Source organism: Tasmannia lanceolata, unplaced genomic scaffold (assembly GCF_043159265.1).
Source record: "Tasmannia lanceolata isolate RefF3 unplaced genomic scaffold, GAP_Taslan_0.1 ptg000025l, whole genome shotgun sequence".
Lineage (NCBI taxonomy): Eukaryota > Viridiplantae > Streptophyta > Magnoliopsida > Canellales > Winteraceae > Tasmannia > Tasmannia lanceolata.
The window spans coordinates 8,352,482-8,377,107 of NW_027518702.1; the positions used below are offsets into that span (position 1 = coordinate 8,352,482).

The window sequence follows — 24,626 nt, forward strand, 5'->3', positions numbered from 1 at the left end:
GACGAGCGGGGCGAATGTGTTCCAAAAGGGAGGGCTTAGAAGGGTCCCACATGTTTAGAAGGGAATAAATAATAGGCCACGATCGATTAGGTGGGCCCCAATTATAGATGAGTATCTATACAATAGTCGATCCGATCAGACGATCTCCAACCGTTGGATTAACGATATGTAAACAGATTATTAAAGGAAATTGGTTTTCTTTTGGACTCTTCATTTTGCTGCCCTCGGATTGGATTTTTTTTTTATTCTTTCTATTATGATTGTTTTGGGACCAATGGAAACCACATTCGCACGAGTAATGAACGGTCGAGATCTAAGGTCCTGCCATTACCCTGTCTTGTGCACATGTCTAGTTTGATTATGATGCCCAGAATTTATACGGTGGACGGTCGTGCATGAACGTACTGCCCAAAAATATGGTGGGCCTGCATTATTTGGGTGATTCAAACCATTCATTTGTTGGGCCTAATGCTGATGGGGTATGCCTAGAAAATCGACATCCCTCACAAACAGGTGTCAAGAATGCCCAGAGTTGGAACTTCGAGGAAACCTTCAACAGTCAAGTCATTTCGAGGCAGTAGATTGAGCTAAAAAATGCTCTAGGTTGTCATGGTGCGTACCTTAGCCTCTTCTTTTTAGAGTGTGGGTTTCCCCTTCCTATAGGCGGAGGTTCCATGACTTAGGGGCGATGGTTGCTTGATACTCTGGTGATGGCTGTCATTGGTGCCTATGCCGGTGTCGCTAGCTTGTCCGGTTGAGATCGATGGGACATTGTGGGGAGCTGCTTATACGATGACCTCTAGAGGTGCTGTGCTGGCCGAAGGTGATGGGTTGGTTGGTGGGTCCAATATTAGCTGTGGTGTGATGTGTTCCACCACGTGGTATAAGAGGGGAGGTTCTTTCAACGCGCTGTTGTCTTTTCCAAGTGGTATACTTCGCAATCAAGGCATATCGGATGATTGATGTGGTGCAGCGAGGCTACAATCGGAAATTCCAAATTCTTATCCATGAGACTCATGCACTGTGTGCAAATAATCAAGCCTAAAATATATGCTCTCAAACCCTTTTCCATGTGCAAAATAGAACCCAAGCCCTCAACAACCGAACCCAAACCCCTAAACCTATTTGGGTTCTTCAAACCAACAGAACCCAACCCTTCATCTAAACTTCAACCGAATCCATTTGGGTTCTTCAACCCAATCAGACCTAACCGGTCCAACCCGAGTAAGCAACCAAGCCACACCTACCCAACCCAACACAACACAACCTAGCCTAATCCTCTCAACCGGACCCAACCGGTCCAACCAAGCCGCCAACCTCCCCAACTGGACCTAGCTGGTCCAACCTCAACCGGACCCCAACCCGATCAAACCGTGACCCATTCAATCCAAAACAGACCCATCATATCCCACATCACAAAACTATTCAATTTATCCCATGCCCTAAGCCGTTCAATTAATTTTAGCCCAATCCTACTCCGGTCCCCATGCATTGCATACATCATGTCCCATGCCTAACCCAACAGCACCTTAAATTACTCATGGCCGATTTCACAATTCCTAAACGGTATTTGGAATTTACCGTAAATTATAAGTAATTATAAGTTTTTTTTTTTTGAAATGGCAAGATGAATTCATTAAAAAGGAAGGGGACCGAGGTGGGCCTCAACCAAAATTACAAGAAAATAAAACAACAATAACAAGAAAGACAAATCTCAGGGAAGAAGGAAGTCAAACCACTCCAACTCAACCTCCTAACCCCACTTCTAGCCAAGGAGTCCGCCTCCCCATTAGCAGATCGCCGAACATGATTGAAAACAATAGATGAGCCCGCAATTAAATCATCTATTTCATCAAAAATAGAAGAAAATCTCCAAAGAGGCGACACCAACCCCTTCAACCATTTAATCACATTCAAAGAATCTTCCTCCACAATAGTGATATCCATGCTATCTCTCTCAAGCCTTTTTGTGCCATGATAAACCGCCCTCACCTCGGCCTCCGAGGCATCACAAACTCCAAGAGGGCCGGCAAAAGCCCATATAACTTCACCACAAGCATCCCGACACAACCCACCAACACCGGCCGGGCCCGGGTTCCCAATACTCGACCCATCAAAGTTAATTTTGATCATTTGAATAGGCGGAGCCTCCCATCTCTGAACAATCGGATGCCAGATCTTCCTACTAAAGCAAACAATCCTCCAACCCTCCCATAAGTCAAAGGCCGATACAAAACGGAAAGCCGGTAAACTTCTCGCCCATGAAATAGTGAGCACAATAATTTTCATATATATCCAATACGGAGATTTTGCAACCCCTTCAAAGACACGGGAGTTTCTCTCTTTCCATATCACCCACCATGTTGCAAGAAGACACAAATTCCACAATACTTTGCCCTTCTTCTTCCATGGCACAAAGGTCCAAAGAAGAATCAACTCTGGAATAGAAAATGGAAAAATCCAACATATGCCAAATCTCAGAAATATCAAACTCCATACCTGACGCGTAAAGGAGCAATGCATGAAGAGATGATCCACATATTCACCATCTTTCAAGCAGATGGGGCAATGGTCAACAAGCATCATGCCGCGCTTCCGGAGGAAGTTAATCGTTTGAATCCGATCACGACATACCGCCCATCCGAAGAAACCAACTCTAGGCGGGCAATTATAAGTAATTATAAGTTTTTCTTTTCTTTTTCTTTACTGGGTTCTTTTGATGCCCAGTGTTTTAATCCTTTTGTAAATGTTTTTTACTTTTGTTGTTGGTGAGAATGGAGGATTGACAGAGGTTATCTAATGGAGGATTAACAGAGGTCATCTCATGGAGTTTTTAAGAAATTAGCCAATTCTCTCAATTTCTTTTAGGCACAAAATTGGCAACTTCTCTGCTATTGTTCATAATTTATAAGGTTGAATACTGATATTTTTTTGAGTTGGAATGATCAGTGGAACTTCAGTTATGATAGTTATTTGTTGGAATGATCACTGAAACATCTATAAACAACTACTCATAGAACTATAGTTGCCGAAGAATCAAAGTCAAAATGCTCAAGCATTTACTTGATTTGCTTAAGATCCGAAATGCTTTACATTCGGCATATTTTATCTTTGGAAGCTTATGTCATTGAAGAGCAGCTGGCGACCTCTTCATCAACTGTGGGCAGGCAATCCATACTTCTTTTTGCTCGTCTATGTTGCTTTAAGTTTGTCTTTGAAGCTTTATGTTCTGAATTTTTTTAGTTTTTTTGGGCTGAAGGTTGTTGATTGATGTGCATGCAGTGATTCAAATTCTGTTCTTCACTTTTGTTTTATGGAGTTTACTTATGGGGGTAATTTCCACTACCTATACGAGCTTTTGATTTGCTATTTGATTCATATTATGTGTTTAAATTTTGAAACCTTTTTTAATGTGTTTTCCATCGGATTGTGCTGCAGCAGCAAGTGCAAGTGCCACATTGAACTTAGCAAAAACATGCCTGTGTTCTGAGCATTTGCTTCCCTCAAAAACAGCTATTGCATTGATTAATCCCCCTTGTTCAAAGATTTCAACAAATTAATTGTTGGACCCACCAAGTGTGTGTGTGAGAGAGAGACCGGTTGGAGCTGTTGTACACCTGTACCGGCTATAGAGTTTTAGCGGAGATATCACTCCCAAAAAAATGTAGAAAAGACAGGTTGAATTTGTGCCATTATCAAAATGTGCAAGACACTTGAAAAAGGAAAAGGCAAGCTGGGTTTGTGCGGAAATCAAAGCTTTGGTGTGCTGCTATCAGCTTTGGTCTGCTTCGTTTGGATGCCGGAATTTTTTTGGTTCTTGGGACTTTTGTGGAACAAAAAACTTCCTGGGAGATTGGTGGGAAAAAAAAACTCCCCTGAATCCCGATAAAATAAAAATCCCATGTTTGGTTGACCGAACTATGGTGGGAAAAAAAATCCAGGTAAAATAAAAATCCTTTGTTTGGTTGCTTGACTGTTGGAAAGAAAAAAGTTCTTCTTTTGGTTATTTTGGTTCCTCGGATTTCGTGCGGGGTTATTTTTTCCTAGGATCTTTTCTTTCCAGCTTTGGGTTTCGTGAGGGGTTATTTTGGTTCATGGGATTCTTTTGTGCCCACTATATAACCAGCAACCAAACGTGGGTTTCCTGCGGAAATTCCACAAAAGTCCCAAGAACCAAAAAAAATTCCGGCATCCAAACGGAGAGGAAAAAACAGGGTGGCGACTAGGGTTTTCTACTTTTCTCCATTTTCATGCAGAGAGAGGGAGAAAGGAGAGGAAGATCCGCCTGCCATCACTCCGACCTCGGCCACCTCCATTCCCTCTACGTCTTCTCCATCCCCACCAAACCCTAACCACCACCATTTTCTCTACCCCACCTCCTCTGCAAACCCTCTTTTCAACCCAAAAAAAGGAAAAAAATAACCCTCCAATCTACACCCATCTCTCCACTCTCTCTATCTAACCCATTTGGTTCACCCACCCTAAAACCCACAACCACAACCCTTCTCTCCGGCGACCTCGTCGGAATCCGATTACTTCTCCCACCACAGCCACCACCATTTTCTCCATCCAAACTTCATTGTCTCTTTAACTTGGCCCCTTTTCATCACCATCGCCATTACCACCGAACCCTTCTATCTCCATTAGGATTTGACAAAAAAACAGAGGAAAGGGGATTTGATTTAGGATTTGTGGAGTTGGAGAATAGATGAGAAGAATAAGAAATTTAAGGGGGCCAAAACCAAACCATTGCCACCTCCTTTGCATTTGATCCAAAAAGAAGAAGAAGAAGACACAGAGAAGGCCCCACCTTGGATTCTCCATGGCCCCAATACCATCAACCATTCTAATCATATGTTTATGTCTCTTTTGGTTCTTAAATCTTGATGCTTGTTTGGTTTATATACTTTTTTAACTTTATGAATCTTGATCAATCATAATCTGTTTGCTTGAATTGTCTCTGTTATCTGACAGCCATGAGCTTAGAAATCTGGATACACTACCTGAATTCGAATTCAATTCAGACTTTTGAATATAATTTCGAATTCGGATATGAATTCGGACCTTCGAATATGAAGTCAAATTCGAACTCATCGGATAAACGGATACGGATATTATCCGGATTCGAATAACATCCGTTGGAATCGAATTCGGTGAAATATACTAAATATCCGTCGAATTCGGATTCGGATTCCGATAGTCGATACTGTAATCGAATTCGATCTGTTTACACCCCTAGACCATATAGAAACCTCTATAGATCTTTATAGTATGGATCATCCGAATGGAGTTGATTTTTGTGGTACAACAGATTTACTTTGGGGTCTAAGAACTGAATGGTTTAGATCTTTGAATAACGTGGGTCCACTCGATGTTTACAAAAGTACATGCACGCATATTTTTTATAAAATTCATTAGGGCCCACATCATTCCAGTATCCAGACCGTTCATTTGACAACGGTGGGAACGAAAGACCTTCACCTATATAAAGTCTAAACTACCATGTGTGTCAGGCATGATTATTGATTATTAGGGTCCTAAACAAAAAAGAACCCTCGAATCATTTCAAAAAGTGCGACGAAAGACGTTCACCCATCTAAAGTCAAAAGTTTCTAAGTTGCACTCCCCCTGTTCGACACAATTCCTCTACGAAGATTTCATTTGTTTGTAATAACATTGCTTTCAACAAGTTACAGGAGTTAAAATTCTACACATTCGGGCGTTTTAAGATTAGCCAAAACTCGCATGGCTCTCGTTCCAATTCCTCTGACCCAATTCAAAGCCTCAAATCTCTTCCAGACGCCAAAAAATAGATTTAATTGCTATCCTCTCCGCAGAAACAGTTAAGTACAGAAGACTTTTTTTATCTCCGTCCTATATGATATTCTAAGAGCCACGTTTCCTTGACTCTATGTTCTTTGGTACGGTTAACCTTTTATCCGTTGTGCTTCTACAGATTCCTTTCCCAGGCTGTTGGTGGTGGAAGCAAGAGCAAATACTCGAAAGGAGAGTGCAAAAGTCAGAAACCGGAGACTGCAAAGGAAGGTATGAAAAGGGTCCTTTAACTGCATTGAAAGTGTCAAACAACTAATTATTCCAAAAGGTTAAGCGATTAGAGTTTATTTAATCATGGGTTTTGCTTGTGGCACATGTTTTGAGATTTTTTTATCAAAACATGTGTAAAATGATTGCAAAAAAACGTTTCCAATGCACCTTAACAAGTGCCCTTGCGACACTCCTTAGCAAAACCCTTTTATACTTCAACAATCCTCCTCACGTGTGGCCCATATTTTTATGGTTGGCCGTAGCATGGCACATGCGGCCCCACTTTTGGGTTGGCTGTACACGTGGATTTTTATTTAATATCAAGGAGTTGTTGGGTTTTTAAGCCAAGACTTGCCGTGAGGCAATAGCTTTGTTAGAGCTGGTGCCATTTAATCATTTATACTTCAACCAGAAGGATACAACACCCATTAACACCTCAATCTTGGTGAATTCAGATTGTTGTTATTATAGACAAATTGCACGCAAAATGCAATGAGGAAGTCTAAGCGCCATTATAATTTTTACTTTTGGGCCCTACATTTATATGGGTAAATCAATTAAAAAAAAAGAATGTTAAAGTGTGGTTTCGCGCAACGTGTTTCTTGGTTTGTTATGTGCTTATGTTGTGGGTAGTTTTAATGTAGTAGTTATGTAGATAATGGTATTTAGTTTAGGATGGTAGGCTTAGTTATTTGTGATGTGTCTTGTTAGTGGGTAAGTGTGCTTGTGATGTGGCACTCTCTCTTGCTTGTATTTATGTAGTAGTAATCCAATGAAATGAAAGAAGAGAAGATTTTTACAACAGAAAGGAGACTTTATTTTGGAGAGTCATGGCTCCTCTCAATTTGAGCCATTAGGAGGTTTGGTTGCCTCGAATCAACCTCTCTCCCCCTTTTTTAATCTTTACTTTTTTTTATTTGCGTTACGGCCGATTAGGCACGTAACAAGTGGTATCAGAGCCGTCGATCCTGCGCCATGGCCATGTCGTCGGAGTTATGGAAATCGATACATGAAGATCTGTAAGAAATTAAAGCATTGGTTTTGAAAATGATTGAAGGACAAAAACGATTTAAGGAGGGCTTGGAAGAAATCCGCAAAGCGATTAAGGAAATGCAAAAAGAAGATCAAAAGTTAAAACTTGAGCAAGCTATTGTTCGTGTAGAGAAAAGTTCAAGATTTGATGGCGACAAAGATAGTTTTGCTTAATGTTTTTCCAAGAATCTTAATGATTTTTTTCCAGCCATTTGATCATTTCATTATTTCGATGCGGTGTCTTGAAAGATCATATTTCTGTTTGAGTTTGATTGCAGCGAATTTTGAAACCGAGGTTAAATTGATCGTGACCGTTAAGATTTGGGACCCGGCGGACTACAATATTTTCTTCAATAATTCGATCTTGAGGACAAGGTCGATTCTATGGGGGAAGGAATGTTATGTGCTTATGTTGTGGGTAGTTTTAATGTAGTAGTTATGTAGATAATGGTATGTAGTTTAGGGTGGTGGGGTTAGTTATTTGTGATGTGTCTTGTTAGTGGGTAAGTGTGCTTGTGATGTGGCACTCTCTCTTGCTTGTATTTATATAGTAGTAATCCAATGAAATGAAAGAAGAGAAGATTTTTACAACAGTAAAGGAGACTTTGTTTTGGAGAGTCATGGCTCCTTTCAATTTGAGCCATTAAGAGGTCCGGTTGCCTCGAATCAACCTCTCTGCCCCCTTTTTCAATCTTTACTTTTGTTTATTTGCGTTACGGCCGATTAGGCACGTAACATGGTTTGTAAGTGAAAAAAATGAGTTCAGAATTATTGAAATGGGTAGACTCTCTCAAATGCAATTAGGTTGTACACCAAACTAAACACTTGTGTATATATATTATAACTGTGTACAAGTAGCTTCTTCTAGGATTGCGTTTGGATTGGGAAAAGATATGGCTCTGGGGCTGATGGTTTCTCATTCACTCTCTTTTGGTATAAGGACATGCTGAAAAAGAAGTTGGGTCTTTTGGTTATATAGAAGTTTTTGAGGGGAAGATGACAAGGAGAGTATGTCACTTTTATTATGATTATTAACAAAAGAAATCAGAGGAATTAACGACTTACATCCGATTAGTTGGTGAGTGGTGTCTACACGATCATCGCCAAGCTCTTTTAGCTTCTAGATTGAGGAAAGTCGTGGGGGAGGTGGTGTCTCAATACCAAGGGACCTTTGTAGAGGGGCGAAATTTTTGGATGGATCCTAATTGCTAATGAATGCATTGATTTCATTATAAGGGACGGTATTCTAAGTCTCATTTGCGAGGTGGATTTGGAGAAAGCATATGAAATGGCTGATTGGTATTTTGTGCAATACTCGATGGGTAGGATGGATTTTTGGAAACACATGGAGTCTTTGGTTCTTGAGTTTTATTTTATCATCTCATTTCTCTATAATGACCATTGGGTGAGTTTCAGGTTTCTTCAAAAGCTCAAGAGGGCTTAGCCAGGGGAGGCTATGCGTAGACTCTCGAGAAGGGTGATTGGCATAGACCAGTTTGAATGTTTCCTACTAGGTGGAAATAATCCTGTTATTTCCCACCTTCAATGCGCGGATGACACTTTGATTTTCTCTAATGTCTCTTCTAGCCAGATCTGTAATGTCATAGATGTTTTTTGGTGGTTTGAAGGGATGTTATGTCATAAGGTTAACCCCTCCAAATAGCAAATGCTTGATGGCCGGTTTAAATGTGGAGGAGGGGAGATCTAGACAAAGGCTCCTGTCATGATGAACCTTGCAATGTATTGGTGATGAATACATAACACAGCTTGGCCTTGCGATTTTTTTTGGTATCAGTTGGGATGCCTTCCTATGATATACCCCGGGATGGCTCTGGGGGTTGGTATTCCTATGAAACAACTATGGGACCCTGTGGTGGATCACATCGAGAAGAATCATAGCCATTGGAAGAACAAAATTTCTCTTTTTGGCACCAGAATTACCCAAATAGCGGTTGCTCTCTGTTCATGATTCCTAAACGGGTAGCCAATAGGATTGAGAAGTTTCAAAGAGATTTTCTCTGAGAAGGGAGGGAGACCGAGAAAAAAAATTAAAGTATTTGGTGAATTGGGAGATGGTGTGCAAGCACAAATCTAAGGGTGGTCTTTGGATTTGAACTTGTGCATTAGGAATTCTGTCCTTCTCGGTAAGTAGTTGACGTGTTTGGGTGAGGAGAGCGACTCTCTTTGGAGAGAGGGTATTTTGGAAAACTATGGGGAGGGTGGGAGCGGAGAGAGATTGATAGAAGTTGTGGCTCAGAGTTTGGAGGTCTGCACTCGAAGTCAAAGCTGACCTCTCGTGGTTTATTAGGTTTAGGATGGATAAGGGTGACAAGGTTCGCTTTTGTGAAGATGTGCGGTTGGGTCAAAGGCCTCAGTGCCTCGAGTTTCCGAGTCACTATAGGGTTGTCCGTGAGAATGGCATTAGTGTCTTTTGAGTGTATTGAGAGGTTGGGAGGGAGGGAAGTATGGACTTGGGGTGGCATCATTGCTTCGAGGACATAGAGATCACAGGTTTTTTGGTTCTCCGTGGTACATTGGAGAATGTAGTCCTTGCATCTCAGGGTGTGGATCGTAGAGTTTGGGATTTGGACCATTTTGATTCCTGTTTTGTTTGATCCTTTGGTGTTTTGTTGCTTAGTGATCCTGGTCTGTAGAGTTGCTGGTCTGCGTTTTCGTTCAGTGGTTGGTCATAGGAAGATAACATGATAAATACCCTTGATATTCTTTTTTTTTTAATGGTCAAAATTCATTAAAGATTGGGACCGAGATGGTCAATAACAAAAGATAGAAAAAGAGAACGCCGGAAACAAATCCGACCAATACAATATTATCAAGGAGGAAGAAAATCATATTGCTCAAGAGCCTCCAACTGAAAACCGCCCTTCTAGCTAAACAGCCTAAACCATCTCCTTCCCCGTTTGCCGATCTTCTAACATGACGAAAGCTAATAGATGAGGAGCCAACTATGTCATGAATTTCCTCAAATACCCTTGATATTCTTAAATGCAAAAGCTGCTTTTCAATGAAAGTCATCATATGCAAGGGCAACTAGGAGTCCATGGATCACCTTTTCTTTCACTATTGAGTTTTTAGCGTGGTGTGGAGCCATGTCCTCTGGTGGTTTAATTTATTTTTGGTATTTCCCCAATCTTTTCTGCCTCTCTTGGGGGGGGGTGAAATTGTAAGCCTCTCGGCCTCAAGGTGAAAATTCTTTCGAGATGATACCCCATTTGCGGTGACTTGGGGGGTTTGGTTGGAAAGAAACCGAAGGACATTTGACGACACCTCAAGAACCATTATCGGAATTGTTAGGATGTGAGAGGGCTAATTGTTATGTGGGCTACCTGCCGCAATGAGTTTGTAGAGTACTCGATTGGCAAGATTGACCGCAACTCAACCACTATCATTCTGGATATTATTTCCAAAGTTATGTGTCGCCCCAAGTGGAAGCCCCTCCTGGGAACTCCTTAAAGCTGAACTTTGGGGCATCTTTCTGCTGAAGGAGAGCCGTTGGAAGGAGCTTACTAAGGCGCGGGTCAAAAGTGTCACACGTAGAATGGGCGATCTCATTTTCAGTTACAACAGCGTTTATCGGTGTTTCATATCATTTTTTTTTTTTTTGAAAAGGTAACAATTTTATTCCATACAATGAAAATTACAAGGGACAAGACGTCCCCAAAAAGGGGCTAAACTATACCCACATTACATAAAAGCCCGGATAGTGTGATAAGTTTTACAAATTTTCTCCCACTATCATCCCATTCTCTGTAATAATATCCTCACAATTGGCTCCAGCTTTAGCCATGGCATCTGCCATTTTGTTCGCCGGCCTCTTTTGTGAATAAGTTGTGGTTGAATATCCTGAACAAAAAATATCCTCTGTTACTTTTCAAAAAAAAAATCCTGAACAAGGTCCCTAATTTCATCAATCTTGTTGGCCAAACGCCATTGTCCACATCCATGATTTGCAACCCAGGCAATTACATTTGTAGAATCTCCTTCCACGATCAAAGGACCCGAGTTTTGAGTCGCATACCATTTCAATCCAAAAAGAAGTGCTGTCGCCTCAGCTTTGTTCGCATCACATATACCGGCCGGTCCCGTAGCCCTTTGAGTTCCGCCCAAAGTTTCTGTCTTTCTCTCGCTTTCACTGGTCCATATACAACCGTATACAACCAATGATGCTTATTCATCCGATCCATGAACCAGATGTTCACCGTATAATCTTTTATTGAGTGATCCGTCATAGAAAACAGATGATCCTTCCAGATCACGATGATACCCTCTGCCGTCCGCCGTGCATCTTTTGCAATCCATGATCGGTCTTCCCTGCCCCAGATTTCATTAATCACCACTTCAGATACCCCCGTCATCTTTGATTCCAAGATTGCAAGAACATCTGGATGACACATATCTTGTAGATCCTTAACCGCCATTCTCTCTCTCCGTACCCAAACCCTTAATAGTCCAAAATAAGAATCTCATTTTACACTGAAATTTCACCAGTGTCAGGCCCCATCTAGCTCATGCCAGACACTTCAGCTCCCGAGCTCCTTTCCCTTTCTTCTTTCTTTCAGAGCAAGCATCCAAATCCCTCTTCTCTGTTTCCAGATACATGTCATGAGTACCTGTTAAATTTTCTTTGAATTGTATACCCAATACCTCCCCCGTTTTTGACATCTCCCTAAATTCATTCGCAGTGCTCATTTCAACCACACCTGCAACCTCCCCTCTTTCATGGCACAATTTTATATTCTGCCGTAGTTCTTTCTCCAAAGTGTCCTCAGTATTGCTATGGCCATCAATATTATTAGCCTCTTCCGTTTCCTTCGATCCGAGGCTGCTTTCTGGAACCATTGTGTCTTCCCGTTCCCTGTCCATCCTCTTCTCATCCTTTTCAGAATCAATCATCGGCCTTGATGGTGATTCCATGTTTGTTTTAGCATGCGGCGAAACAATATTTGTTACCGTCGCATCCATCATTGCCCCCGATGTTGGTATTACTTTGGAGTTGTTTATTTTTAGCCATCTGAGTGCCAAATATTCCTGGATAATTTCTTCATTATTCACAATTTCCAAATCATCCTTATCCCGCACCGCCTTTTGAATCACTTTCTCAAGATTCTGATAATTTTTCCGTTGATGGCCCTGATTTTTAGTTTTTCCTCCCAAATCAAATATTGCTCCCATTTCCATTTATTCTTTTATCTTTTCTTCGGTATCCAATGTCCAGGATGGGGGCCACGAGTTGCAATCGAGAGGCCTCCTTCTGAAATACACCGTCATTTTGAATCCTCGCATTAACAGTGTGACACGCGTCCCACCTTTTTGCACTTGATGAACCGTAACGCCGAAACGTACTCAGCATAGTTCTGTTCACCACCGTTTCACGTCCATTCACTTTAACATCACTGGAACCTTCCATACGTGCTGATACATCATCCCGCCATTTTCGAAATATTGAATCAACATCCCCAATTGGTTCCTCAGAGGAAAAATCATCATGAATCATCAATTCACCATTGAATTTATGTCCGTTATCCATAGTTCGATCCGACGGTTGTGAGATCATCTTCTCAGATGGCTTTGTAATCACCGTTCTGGTTCGACCCCTCTCCCCAGGGGCGGAGCTACATGTAGCATAAGGTGGGCAGCTGCCACTGTTGAGTTCGGCCAAACTCCTTAATAGGCCCAACTCAAATGGGCTCAGCCTTATGTATAAACAGCCCCCCTTATATGTAATGGCCCCCTTATGTATAACCTGCCCCCCTTATGTATAAATCCTGGCTCCGCCCACTGCCTCTTCCCATGTCCTTCTCCTTCATTTTCACCATTCCTCTCCGTGATTCGTTGGTTGAGTTCGAATGGATAATAATCTTTTTGGTGCGGAGTTGGATTGGCCGCTAATTTCAGATCAATCCCAAACTCCCCAGCAACTCCTATATTGTAAAACTTATTTTGAACTTTCAACCTCACCACCGATCAGAGAAAAGCCCACTCTGACGTGAAAACTTTTGCTTTGGCATATTCAAGACTTAATGGGTCCTCCCCTTCCAACTTTGTTTCCATTACGTTCCAAACAAGCATCCCAGTGCCTCAATAGTCGAACTCGCCCAAGCATGCAGCGGGATGCCGTAGAACCGTAGCCATATCGCCTTCGCCTCTGTTTTATACGCAGGGTGCCATGGGTTAATTGATGCCAAAAACTCACCAAAGGCTGTTGCTCCCATATTGAATATTTTGTTGGCTTGATCTTCATCCTGAAAAGTGAATAAGACCTCATTTCTGCTTAAGATGAATGGTTCCATTAAGTCCGGCAAACCCCAGAACCATCCCGCCCATTTCCAAATCTCCTCCCTGTTCTAATCGATTTTTTCACTCTTCCAATAAGGCATTTTTTCATTAGCCTTATTCTTTCATCCACCTGATTCCCCTCTATTACAATCATTTTGCAATCCCCATCTTCTTCAAATGTTGGTGTACCATCCTCCAGCCACACAGAAGGCTTCACCGACTCAGCCGCCTCACTTTTCTCCTTAGCCCTTTGTTCATTCCGACGATCATTCGTATTCTTCATCTTGTTCCCTCCACATCTACGACATTCCGCCCTTCTCCTGTAGTTGTGATATTGACATCCCTTACAGAACCAGTCCCCTGGGAGAACTCTTTCATTCGCTTTCCTTTCTGGTTCGTTGAAGAGGTTCGCCTTTCTTCATGCCGTCTTTCGTCGTCTTTCGCCTATCTCCATACTCGTCTCACCTTTTATTCTTCAGGTGTCGCGGGATCTTGAAGGGCTTGGGCCCTTGATGCCGCGAAGGAAGCTAAGGATCTTGAAGGGCTTGGGCCCTAGATGCCGGATACCGCCCTAGATGCTGGAAACCGCCCTAGTTGAAGCTTTTCCAACACCCGAAATAGATGCTATTGCCACGGTTGAAGCTTTTCCACCCTAGTTGAAGCTTTTCTCCATTATTCTCTACAAGACTACAAGCTTTTCCTCCCTAGTTCGTGCTGAATGGAGCATGCAGATTGCAGAATCCACTTGCAACAGAGGTTGGAAACCATGATGCTTCGTAGTGAAAATTCAAGAACGAATAGTATTTGCTGGAGTCTCCCCTTTGAATAAGTTCCTTCTCTATCATCCCTGCCTTTCTCTTTCAATCTTTCCCCGGTAGACCTCGCCCATCTCCCACCCAAACCCCCTCTCAATTTCTTGCCCCCGGAGGTGAAACATTCTCTTTCCTGAGACTTTGCTTTCATATCATGTTTCTACTTTGGCCGAGTGTCTGTGGTAAGCATCTTTCTGATAGCCCACCCAACGTGATTGAGTGGGCTATCAGATCATCTTTAGACCCTAGGCATTTCTTCTACATTATTAACGAGATTTGGAACATCATTTGCTTGTTCCATGAAGGTTTAAATTTTCTCCATACCCTCAGGAGTGCTTCAAAAAGGGTTGTATTCTCTTACTTGTATGTGGGGAAATCTCTGCCCCCATTGCAACTGCTTGCCTTTTCTTTCATGAAATTTACCATTTCTAACCAAAAAAATATTATGTATTGTCAAATCGTTCTTTTAAAGGTTTGCTAATCATTGAACAGCGTGCTTCTCTACGCTATATTGTCCTTCCCCTTTATAGGGCACCATATAATGTACCCTTGATCATTGCCAAACTTTCTTCGTTTGCATTTTGCTAGTAACAACACTGTTTTCAATGAAGAAGTTTTGGGGCCTCTTTGCCTCTTTGGATACCTCCAGAAATTACTTGCGTCTAATCTTATGCAAATCATTTTGAAGTTGATTATCATTATTTGCAAATAATAATAATGATACTTTTGGCTTCCAAAGAAGCCTTGTTGTCTCATTTGCAGATTAGATCAAAATAAAATATTCTTATCTGCATATAAGGACCAATTTTTGTTTGATTGTATCATCATTTTCATATTTAATGGAATCTGATATGTTATCTTGCTGTGACAAGTTTAATGGCTCGTCTGTGAGACCAAGGCTCTCCGTTTTCTGCTCGAACAAACAGTTGTATGCTATGCTAGTTGACGATCAGAACAAGAAGTGTTTATTTTATGGAAGCACTTTACAAAAGTCTATTCGTGAGAATTCTTCTTGCAGCACCATAGTAAGTATAAATTTTCAGTTCATATCATAACTTTGTATGTTGAAGATGCTTGGATAGTGTTCCTATATCCAATCTGAACATTTCCCCAAAATGGAATGGGTTCTAAATTTATCATGTGACTCAAGTTTCTTTCATGGGTCTCACAAAAATAGTGTATACTCTACACTTTACTACATCTAGTGGATGATAATATACTATGGCTTGCTTGAATTTCCCTCCATGTGTTCAAGGGGAAAATGGTGTCTGATTGTAATCAAATTCTACTCTGTTCTCATTTCCTGCCAATGATCACAGGAAACTGCTCAAAGGGTTGGTGAAGAACTTGTGAAGGCATGTGTAGACCTAAAGATCAATGAAATATCGTCTTATGATCGCAATGGATTCTCTAGAGGGGAAAGAATGGAAGCTTTTGAGGTTGCAATTTCACGACATGGGTTCTTGCCGCTCTAGTTAATGATCTGTTGTTTCAACTACTCTGGTGAGTTTTGTGAATGCTGATTGAGGACCTATAGATTTTTTAATGTATAGAAAATTTGAAAGTAATGGTTTCATTTTAGCTCGATTCATTTGCTGTTGCAGCAGGATTAGCTCATAAAAATCTATACTTAAGTTCATCAATTCAGAACAATATTTTTTGAAGAAAATTGGAGTAAACAAGTGGATCATGTCATTTGTGTACAAAATGAGGGTGGGGAACTGAACCCTATGCTTATTGATTTCTTATTGTATAGATCTTGTGGGTCTTTCTGTTGTATTTAGGTCTAGGAGTTGAATTGTTGTCCCATAGGTTTCTCTTCTTGATCATCCAATGGGGAAAGCAGGGCCCAAAAAATAAATGGTTCCCGTATGGAATTTATTGGAATTCTCTCCTTTTATTCTCAGTATTTTTTGTTAATTTTATATCTATGTGGTATATCCCTTACATTTCTAGAAAATTCAACGAAGTCCAAGGGGTTTTTTTTGGGCCAGTAGTTTCATAAATATCGCTGCATCAAGAGATCGACACATAGGGGGTCGATTTATCACTACCCTTTCTCGAAACTCCCATCTTTCGTTGCTTCTAATAAATCCAATCACATTTCTGTAAGCCTTTAAAGTGTTTTTCAATTTAAATAGCCTATTTTAAATTATGACCAAGCAAACAATGGTGGGACAAATACAATGGTGACCAGAACGGATGAGCAGAGCGAAGAGGTAGGAGACATTCTCATAGTCTTCACAGGTAATCACACTTCTCTTCATGATGAGTGGATTTTTTATGGGGGGTGCGGTATTAATGTATGCTCTAGGAGGGAATATTTTGATACGTTCTAAGAGACAAGGGAAGGTATAGTGTCCTTAGGTGGTGGGTACTTGTGTCGTCACAGGAATTGGGACGGTAAAGATCAAGATGTTTGTTGGAGTGGTTCGTACTTTAGGTGGTGTGGCATATGTCCTAAAGATGCAAAAGAATATAGTGTCTCTTGTCGAGTTGGACTCCAGGGAGTGCAGCAGGTATTCAACTGCATGTGGAGCCATGACAATCACACGTTGATGTATGATTCTGATGAAAGGAGAGAAGTGTGGGGGATTATATAGTCTGGTCGGGGGCACAATAACTAGTTTTTCTAAGATCGTGATGGCTAGTTGGAAACTGAGTCGTAGCACGTGCACGCTTAATGTCTCTTTTGCAGTTGGTGTAAAGATATGTTTTTAGGTTGCAGACGATGATGAGAAGGCGACAATACCTACGTTGGGGAGGGTGTATCGAGATCCTCTCTAGGGTTGTGTAGGTGAGTCAACTGGTTGGTAGCTACACTGCGCACTAGCCATGTTGATCGAATCAGAGGAGTCAGAATTAGGATGATTTGAGGGGCGTGTAGCTAGTACTTCGGAAGGCCAATGGCGGTTTGCTGCGATAGTAGACCGGTGGCAACTTCAACAGAAATCTTCAGGTGGCTGGGAAATAAGCCAATGTGGAGATTTTTGAGAAAATTGCCTTACTTCCCACCCACATGGGTTTCTTGGGTGAGAAGGCAAGTAAAAAAATTAAAAACACTGTTCATGAGGTTTTAGGAAAAAACCCAATGTATTTAATACCCTCTACATACGAGTGAAAGGGGTGGCAAGTTTCTTTAGGTGTGTTGGCTTCCCAAAAGAGGCTTGAGAACATGAGAGAGAGAGAGAGAGAGAGAGAGAGAGAGAGAGAGAGAGAGAGAGTTTCTCCTCTTGGGTTTTCTCTTATTGGTTCTCTCTCAAGTTATTCTCGGTGTACAGTCTAGGATGACAGAAGCAATGACGCAGTGCCAACATGGCAACATATTAAAACGTTGTCTATACCACATAATATAGTCGTCTGTCGTCATCCACCATGTTTTCACGCACCTGACATTTTATTGTGAAAAGTTAGCAACAAATAAAATAAACACGTAAATACTTAAATCTCTTATTGAAATGTTAGTAAATTTGAGCTCTCAAAATATTATTGGGCCAATGAGACCAAGATCTTCCTCATAAACGAGAAAATCTGAACTCATGAAAAGTAATGTAGCTACAAAAAAAAATGCATAAATATGAAACATGTGTTGGGACCCAGATAGAACTCAGAGCTAGCTGTCAAGGGAAGGGTGATCAAGCCCTTATAAGCCCATCCACATCTCTTTCACTTTTCTGACGTGGGATCTTTGCTTTCGCGTGGAACCCCATCAATCTCCCCCTCCACAGAGGAGAAACGTGGGAACTTAAAGATCTTCCTCGAGGGATTTTCTCCGTCCTAAAGGGCACACTTCTTGAGGGCACAATGGAGTTAACAGCCCCGGCTCTGCTATGCTATCACTTGTTGGGACTAGGAGTGCAACTCGGTCGGATTGGGTCGGGTTGAAGCCAACCTGAAACTCTAAACCATCAACTCGACCCGATTTGAGTTGTCATACGAATCAGAAAGCAAAGTAAGAAGCTTGTCATATTCCTTCAATTTTCATCAACCTTGTAGAGCTGATCCACTAGCCCATTGAACACAGCAATGTGTTCCAGAAGATTCACGCCATCCTTCATCTTCAACCCGTACAATTACCGCTTCAGATGCAATCGGTTGGACAAGCTTTTTGACATGTAAAACCTTTCCAACTTCTCCCATAATTTGGTCGCTTCATTTTCTTCCATAATGTTAAACCTAACGTTATCAACCAAACATAGCTGAATCGTTCTTATCGCCTTCGACTCAATGTCTTCCCACTCGGCATCCGTCATCTTCTAAGGCTTTCCATCATTCCCTTGAATACCTTAGCCAATCCCTATTAAACTAGGATGTCATTCACCCTCATCTGTTGTATAGTGAAACTGTCCTTTCTGTCAAACCTGTCGATGTTGAATTAGGCAGAACTCAATTTTACCGCCATCTCATATTACTCTGCACTTCTCGATGTAGCGCTCCACCTCGAACGAGAATCCTTCTTGGACAACCACAACACCGATAACCACTCCACCCGCTCTCGACGATTGCTCCAACCACATCTCTGATCCCACTTGTTGAGAAAATATGCCAGGCAAATTCGTTCCGATCATGCACAAAATAACGGAAAGTAAAAATAAACACAAGCGTCTAGATGAACACCTAGATTTATGTGGTTCGGCCAAGCCTACATCCATGGGCGAGAAACACGATCTTCGCTATGAGAAAACAATATACAAGGATTATAATGGACTAAACCAAAACCCACAAAACCACAACCCTTTCCTTGCTTCTCTCACCCAAGACCGTACACTAAGACCCACCCGAGAGAGGAAATATCCACAAGAGAAAGCCGAATAGAAACCCTGAGAAGAAAACCCATGGAGCAAACCTGTGGAGAAACTCTCTCCTCATCTCTCCTCTCTCCTCTCTCCTCTCTCCTCTCTCCTTCTATCTCCCTATTTTCATGTTCTCCATCCCCCTCCCCCGCCCTCCCTATTTTCATGTTCTCAAAATACCCAAAGAAACTTGCTGCCCCCTTTCACTCATATGAAGAGTGAATTAAATACATTAGGTTTTTCCAAAAAGCTAAAAAGAAGTATTTCTAATTTTGCTTACTTGCATTCCCACTGAAGCTACCCATGTGGGTGGGAAATAAGGCAACTTTCCCAACAAATGCTGTAGCATAATTGAATTGGGCCCTGTTTGGATAGCAAGAAAGACATTTCTAAACGAAAATTTTCGTTGGAATTTTTTTCTTTCAATGAGATGATTATGGTCAATTGAAAGGGATATTATCATAAATTGAAGGCCCGGTTAAGTAAGATCCTGCAATCCAAAGATGGCCCAAACTTTTATCTGTTAAGCCTTGCAAAGATTTGTCATGCATCAAAATTTGCTCCCATAGGATGATTCTTATCGTCCAATTAATTGTCGTGAACACTGACAAATACTTCTTTATTCTCTCACCGCCCATTTAGCTGCCACAAAAAAGAGGGTTAGAATTTTCTGATGATAGCGGATATTGAAGCACGGGCCATCTATTCTAATGCCTAATAGACAAATGGTTTGAATCATTGAACGATTGAGCCGTAGAAATATCTGTTTAAAATATGGGAATTGCTAGTGTCCACCTCATAAGGTGTTTCGTGGCTGGTCTGTCGCATTTCAGACCACGCACCTTGTGAATGGAGACAAACCAGCTGCGAAATGCCTTATGCGATGGACCCTGGCAAATCCATTAAAATATAGGCTCCTCTAAATAGTAAAGTAGAATGATTAGTGGTTTTCTGTCAGGTGAGTTACTAAGCATTTAATAAAGATAACATATGGAAATATATTCATATTCGGCATTAAACATTATACTATATACTATATATTGAAATTATGTGATACCTAAATCAATTTCTTCTTCCCAAAGTAATGCAAATGTCTAAAACAAAACCATCATAGATTGCATTAATGCCCGCTGATATTTATTACACACATGTAAAAAATATAAAAGATTAAATAACGCCTTCTCCATCAGCTTAAGCTTCTGCTGTAATTTGTCCTTTCACATGGTATTTCACATGCTATCAGATCAATTGCCCTCGGTTCAAAACTCCTTGATATTAAAAGAAGAGCACTGCTACGAAAAGGGGGATCTTATATTAATGCCACTTACACAAAAAAGGCAATTAAGGGGCTCCAATCCCCGTGGAACACATTAATTAATACGGTCAAAATGACAAAATCAACGGTCATTTCCACTGTTGTCTTTATTTCTTAGACTGGATTCGGTTTTCAAGAACAAAACTTGGCTACGCAATATTGCGCATGAGTTTCCTGCGCAACGCATTAAAATAAACTAAAAGCAGGGGGCGTGGCAATATCAATTCCATAGTCTGATATTTTCACACCCCATGTTTGATATTTCCACACCCCCTGTTTTCTCTTTATTTTAGGGCGTTGCAGAACCTCCTACGCAACTTTGCGTAGCCAATTTTTGTTAGGTTTTCAAAGTGTTTTCTTTAAAAGAAAAACCACATGTAATGTAATGGCCAACCCAAAAGAGGGCCCACATGTGCCACGTGTAGGACAACCCTAAAAAATAGAGGCCACACGTTAGGGAGAGTGTTAAAGTATCAAAGATAAAGGAACACCTTTCTCCATCAGCTTTGGCTTTTGCAGTAATTGGTCATTTCACAACACAACCATTAGCTGAATTTTATTCAAATACTACGAAAGTTACAGACTAGAAGCTTGCAGTTATTTAGATATTGATTACGTGTAGAGTAATCTAACAGTTGCAAGCTCGGAAAATATCTATTTTTTTCACTCCATAAGGGCGATATCCCAAGGCATTCGTAGTGCGGGAGGGTCACAGTAGTTCCTGACATCATGACAATTGCACTGAGGTGGTTCGCTTAAAAAGCAGAGGCAAGTTTTACATGACGGGTAGCAGTATGGTTTATTATCATTGCACCAGCAATCTGGAGGATTCCTTCTGTTACATAAGCAGAAGTCACACCATTTCCCCTTTGCGCCTGAAGCTGAATGAAGAAGAAAATGCAGACAAACAAATGTAAGAGTCTTCATTATGCACAACGGGTTACGCATATAGAATGATTTATGCAATGGTTTACACAATCGTTTATGCAAAATGGAGATGATTTCTTAGGGACACCCTATCTATGTGAGGTCCTATAGAATGAATGGGTTGGATGACTAAAACAACATGGGAGATCGTGTATTTAGAGGGCTGCTCAGGCTGCTACCTTAGAAACCTTTTCCCTTATATATATATATATATATATATATATATATATATATATATATATATATATATATATATATATATATAGGATTTGCTAGGGTCCATCGAAAAAATGTTATATTTAAAGTTGCTTATAAATGTTATTTCCAACCCATTTGTCGCATTGCCATCCCCTTTGGTCTTTCTTTTCCTCAAATTTCAAGAGAAAATGGGTTAGGTCGGACAACCCGAAACTCTACACCGTCAGCATGAACCCGAACCGACCCGGCTCTCAACCTGACCCAATCCGAAAAATTAATATCTCAACCCGAACCCCACCCGATTTCCAATTCAGGTCGGGTTGAGTCGGGTTGGTTCGGGTTGATCGACCTGGTTATGGTGATATTTTTACCCTTTAGGTTTTTATGTTCTAAAAAAACCAAAACAGAAAAATGGAAATTTACTTTTTTTTAAAAAACAAAAGTTGGGTTTTGATGTGGGTCGGGTCAACCCAACGCCTCAAACCGAACTTGAACTCGACCCGACTCTTGTTCAACTTCTTAAACCCGAACCTGCCCTGACTCAAACACAACCCGACCCGTGACTTTTTCATGTTGAACCCGACACGAGATGCACCCTAAATGCAACGAAATATGATATCCTAATATCCGAGAGAGAGAGAGAGAGAGAGAGAGAGAGAGAGAGAGAGAGAGAGAGAGAGAGAGAGAGAGAGAGAGAGAGAGAGAGAGAGAGAGAGAGAGAGAGAGAGTACTTTCAGTTGGTTCATCCAGTTGGGCTTGAAGAGTGAGGGGAGTAGCAAGAAATAATGCTACTAAGATTACTAATGCCAGATTCGGGGCTTTCTTCTCCATCTCACACTCACACAAACAGCACTTTTTCTAGTAACTCTATTCCACAACCTTTGTCCAAGCCTTACCTATATGGCCTCTATTTATAGATGCCAATGCAGAATATAAGCTATTTGCTACCACGTTTATCTCATCTCTCTAACAAAAAGACAAAGAAGTGGAAAGACTTGTGCTTGTTTTATAGATTTGATCCACAGAACGTGGAATAAATGCATCCACGGGTCAATTGCTGAAAATACTCATGTTTTGTGTGACAATTTTTCTTTTTCTTTTTTTTTGTTTGAAAACCTATTTTCATTACTTAATTTTTTTTTAATTTTCCCCTTTTTTAGTATAAAAATAGTATAGTGATTACAAGACCAACATATTGTTGGAATAGTAATTAGACCTGGCAAGAAGTGACCCGGACCCGCGAGTCGACCTGGCCCGCCCTTATTTTCTAGGTCTGGGTCACTCATTTGTGACCCGTTTGAAAACGACCCGCAGGTCTACCCAGCCTATAAAAACTGGGCCGGTCCGAGTAGACCCGTGGGTGCCCGTAGAGAAGTGAAACAACATTTTATTTTTGGCATTTTTCCCGTAGTTTTCATATTTTCATGCATTTTTTGGTAGTTTTTTTCCGTAATTTTTCTAATTTAAAGTATTTTTTGGGTAATTTTTCTCCAAAACTAGTACCGTACCCGCATGATTATTATTGCTAGCTACCTTTGCAGAAATGTACTTCCCCCATCCTTTGTAGCTTGCACCACGTCAATGAATAAGACAAATCTGGAAAAAAAATCAACATAAATGGCACATGATCACATGCAATTGCAAAGGATGGCCGCAAAGAAGCCTTTGGCAAAGCTGGCTAGCAAATCCTTATAAAAAGAACAGAAATCTTAAAAAAACAAAAATTCATTAAATAAACAGGTGACCCGAGGGTCCACCTGGTTCGTACGCATGGGGTCCGGGTCAACCAATTAGTGACCTGTAAATTTCCGGCTCATTTTTTACCCGGACCTGTACGGGTCAGGTGAAACCAGGCCCGGCCCACCCGTTTGCCAGGTCTAATAATAATTCAAACGTGAATAACTTTTGTGGGGGCCACCCTAGCATACTCAAGTTGATTTTATCTCTTAGTCTTCTAGAGTTGTTTGAGGTTGCGTTCGGCAACCATTCTTAAAATGGGGTTTACTCATTTTCCGCTTAAGGGGTTTGAAAAAACAAAAGAATGGTGTTCGTCGGCAACCATTCTTAAAATGGGGTTTACTCATTTTCTGCTTAAGGGGTTCGAAAAAACAAAAGAATGGTGTTCATCGCGCCCTAGAAAAATGCAATATTTGATTATTATGCGGGTTTTTTAGTACATGATTATGCGAAGCAACTTTTTATCGCTTCGTGGGATCTTAGTAATGAGTTTATCGAGTGGGGTGCCGTGCGTGGGTAGCTATCTCTTTCACGTCTCATTGATTGATTTTTTTTATCACATGCTAAAAAGATAGAAAAAATGATTATTCGTCGTGAGTTTGCCGAACGCAATTCTGCCACCAGAAGCAGTAAAAAAATGAGTTGTGATTCTTTGGTTTTTGTCTATTCTTTATCATTAGATATTTTATAGGAGGTTTGGATTTATCTACTTAAGTCTATGTGTAGGAAAAAGTTGTGAAGGAAAACATACTTCATTATTCATTGTGCCTCTTTTATCCTCGTTCTTGTTCTTTAATTCTATATCTCACTATCTATCTAACTGATAGCAGTTCGCCATTATTTAGAAATACAAGACATTATTCTTGGGACCTGGGTAGAACTTGCCCTCAAAAGCTAGCTGTTAAGGGGAGGGAATTTATTCCCTTATAAGCCCATCCACATGTACATCGTTACACTTTTCAAATTTGTGGGCTATTTTTGCATTCACGTGGAACCCCCCAACAATCTCCCCCTCCACGTGGAAGCACCATGGACAATCTAACCCCTCCACGCAACAGGAACGTGGGAACTACGAGATCTTTCCTGAGGGATTTTTCCGTCATCAGAGGCATACCAGGGTTACCGAGATCTTCCCCGAGGGATATTTCCATCCACGGAGGCTAAACCGGGGTTACCACGTGCCCGCCTCTGATACCACCCCCAACAAAATCTCTTGGCGAGAGCAAGGATATATATATCTCAAAAGAAAATGAAAAGTTTTATGCAAAAAACCTTGTCTCGGACAAAATGATAATCAACATGCACATGCTTTATCGGAGGCTTGGAGCATAAAAAATTGGATTCCAAGTTAGATAGATAGATCCAATGTTATAGCTGATGAAGATGTAGACCTACGACCCACCAAAAAAAGTTATACAGTCCTTTGTCACCTGTCTCCCTTTTTCTTGCTTGTCTTTTACATTTAATTAAAAA

The 24,626-nt window shown here is 41.0% G+C and overlaps 1 protein-coding gene and 1 long non-coding RNA gene across 3 annotated transcripts; one reads left to right on the forward strand and one right to left on the reverse strand.

The window, feature by feature from the left end:
* Positions 1–5,401: 5,401 nt before the first annotated feature.
* Positions 5,402–16,073, forward strand: LOC143858055 (Ribosomal L18p/L5e family protein). 2 transcript variants are annotated; one of them, XM_077368648.1, is made up of 5 exons: positions 5,402–5,842; positions 5,957–6,045; positions 15,056–15,208; positions 15,503–15,686; positions 15,788–16,073. In XM_077368648.1, the coding sequence occupies exons 1-4, from the start codon at positions 5,746–5,748 to the stop codon at positions 15,656–15,658; spliced, it is 495 nt and encodes a 164-aa protein (XP_077224763.1). In that variant the 5' UTR covers positions 5,402–5,745; the 3' UTR covers positions 15,659–15,686; positions 15,788–16,073. The 2 variants fall into 2 exon arrangements, with proteins under 2 accessions (XP_077224763.1, XP_077224762.1); XM_077368647.1 differs by lacking the exon at positions 15,788–16,073 and having other exon boundaries at positions 5,403–5,842; positions 15,503–15,768.
* A 4,747-nt stretch (positions 16,074–20,820) lies between these two features.
* LOC143857975 (uncharacterized) lies at positions 20,821–22,720 on the reverse strand. Its single transcript, XR_013238823.1, has 2 exons — positions 22,148–22,720; positions 20,821–21,172 (listed from the first exon to the last, which is right to left on the reverse strand). It is a non-coding gene; the product is annotated as an uncharacterized LOC143857975 (long non-coding RNA).
* Positions 22,721–24,626: the final 1,906 nt, after the last annotated feature.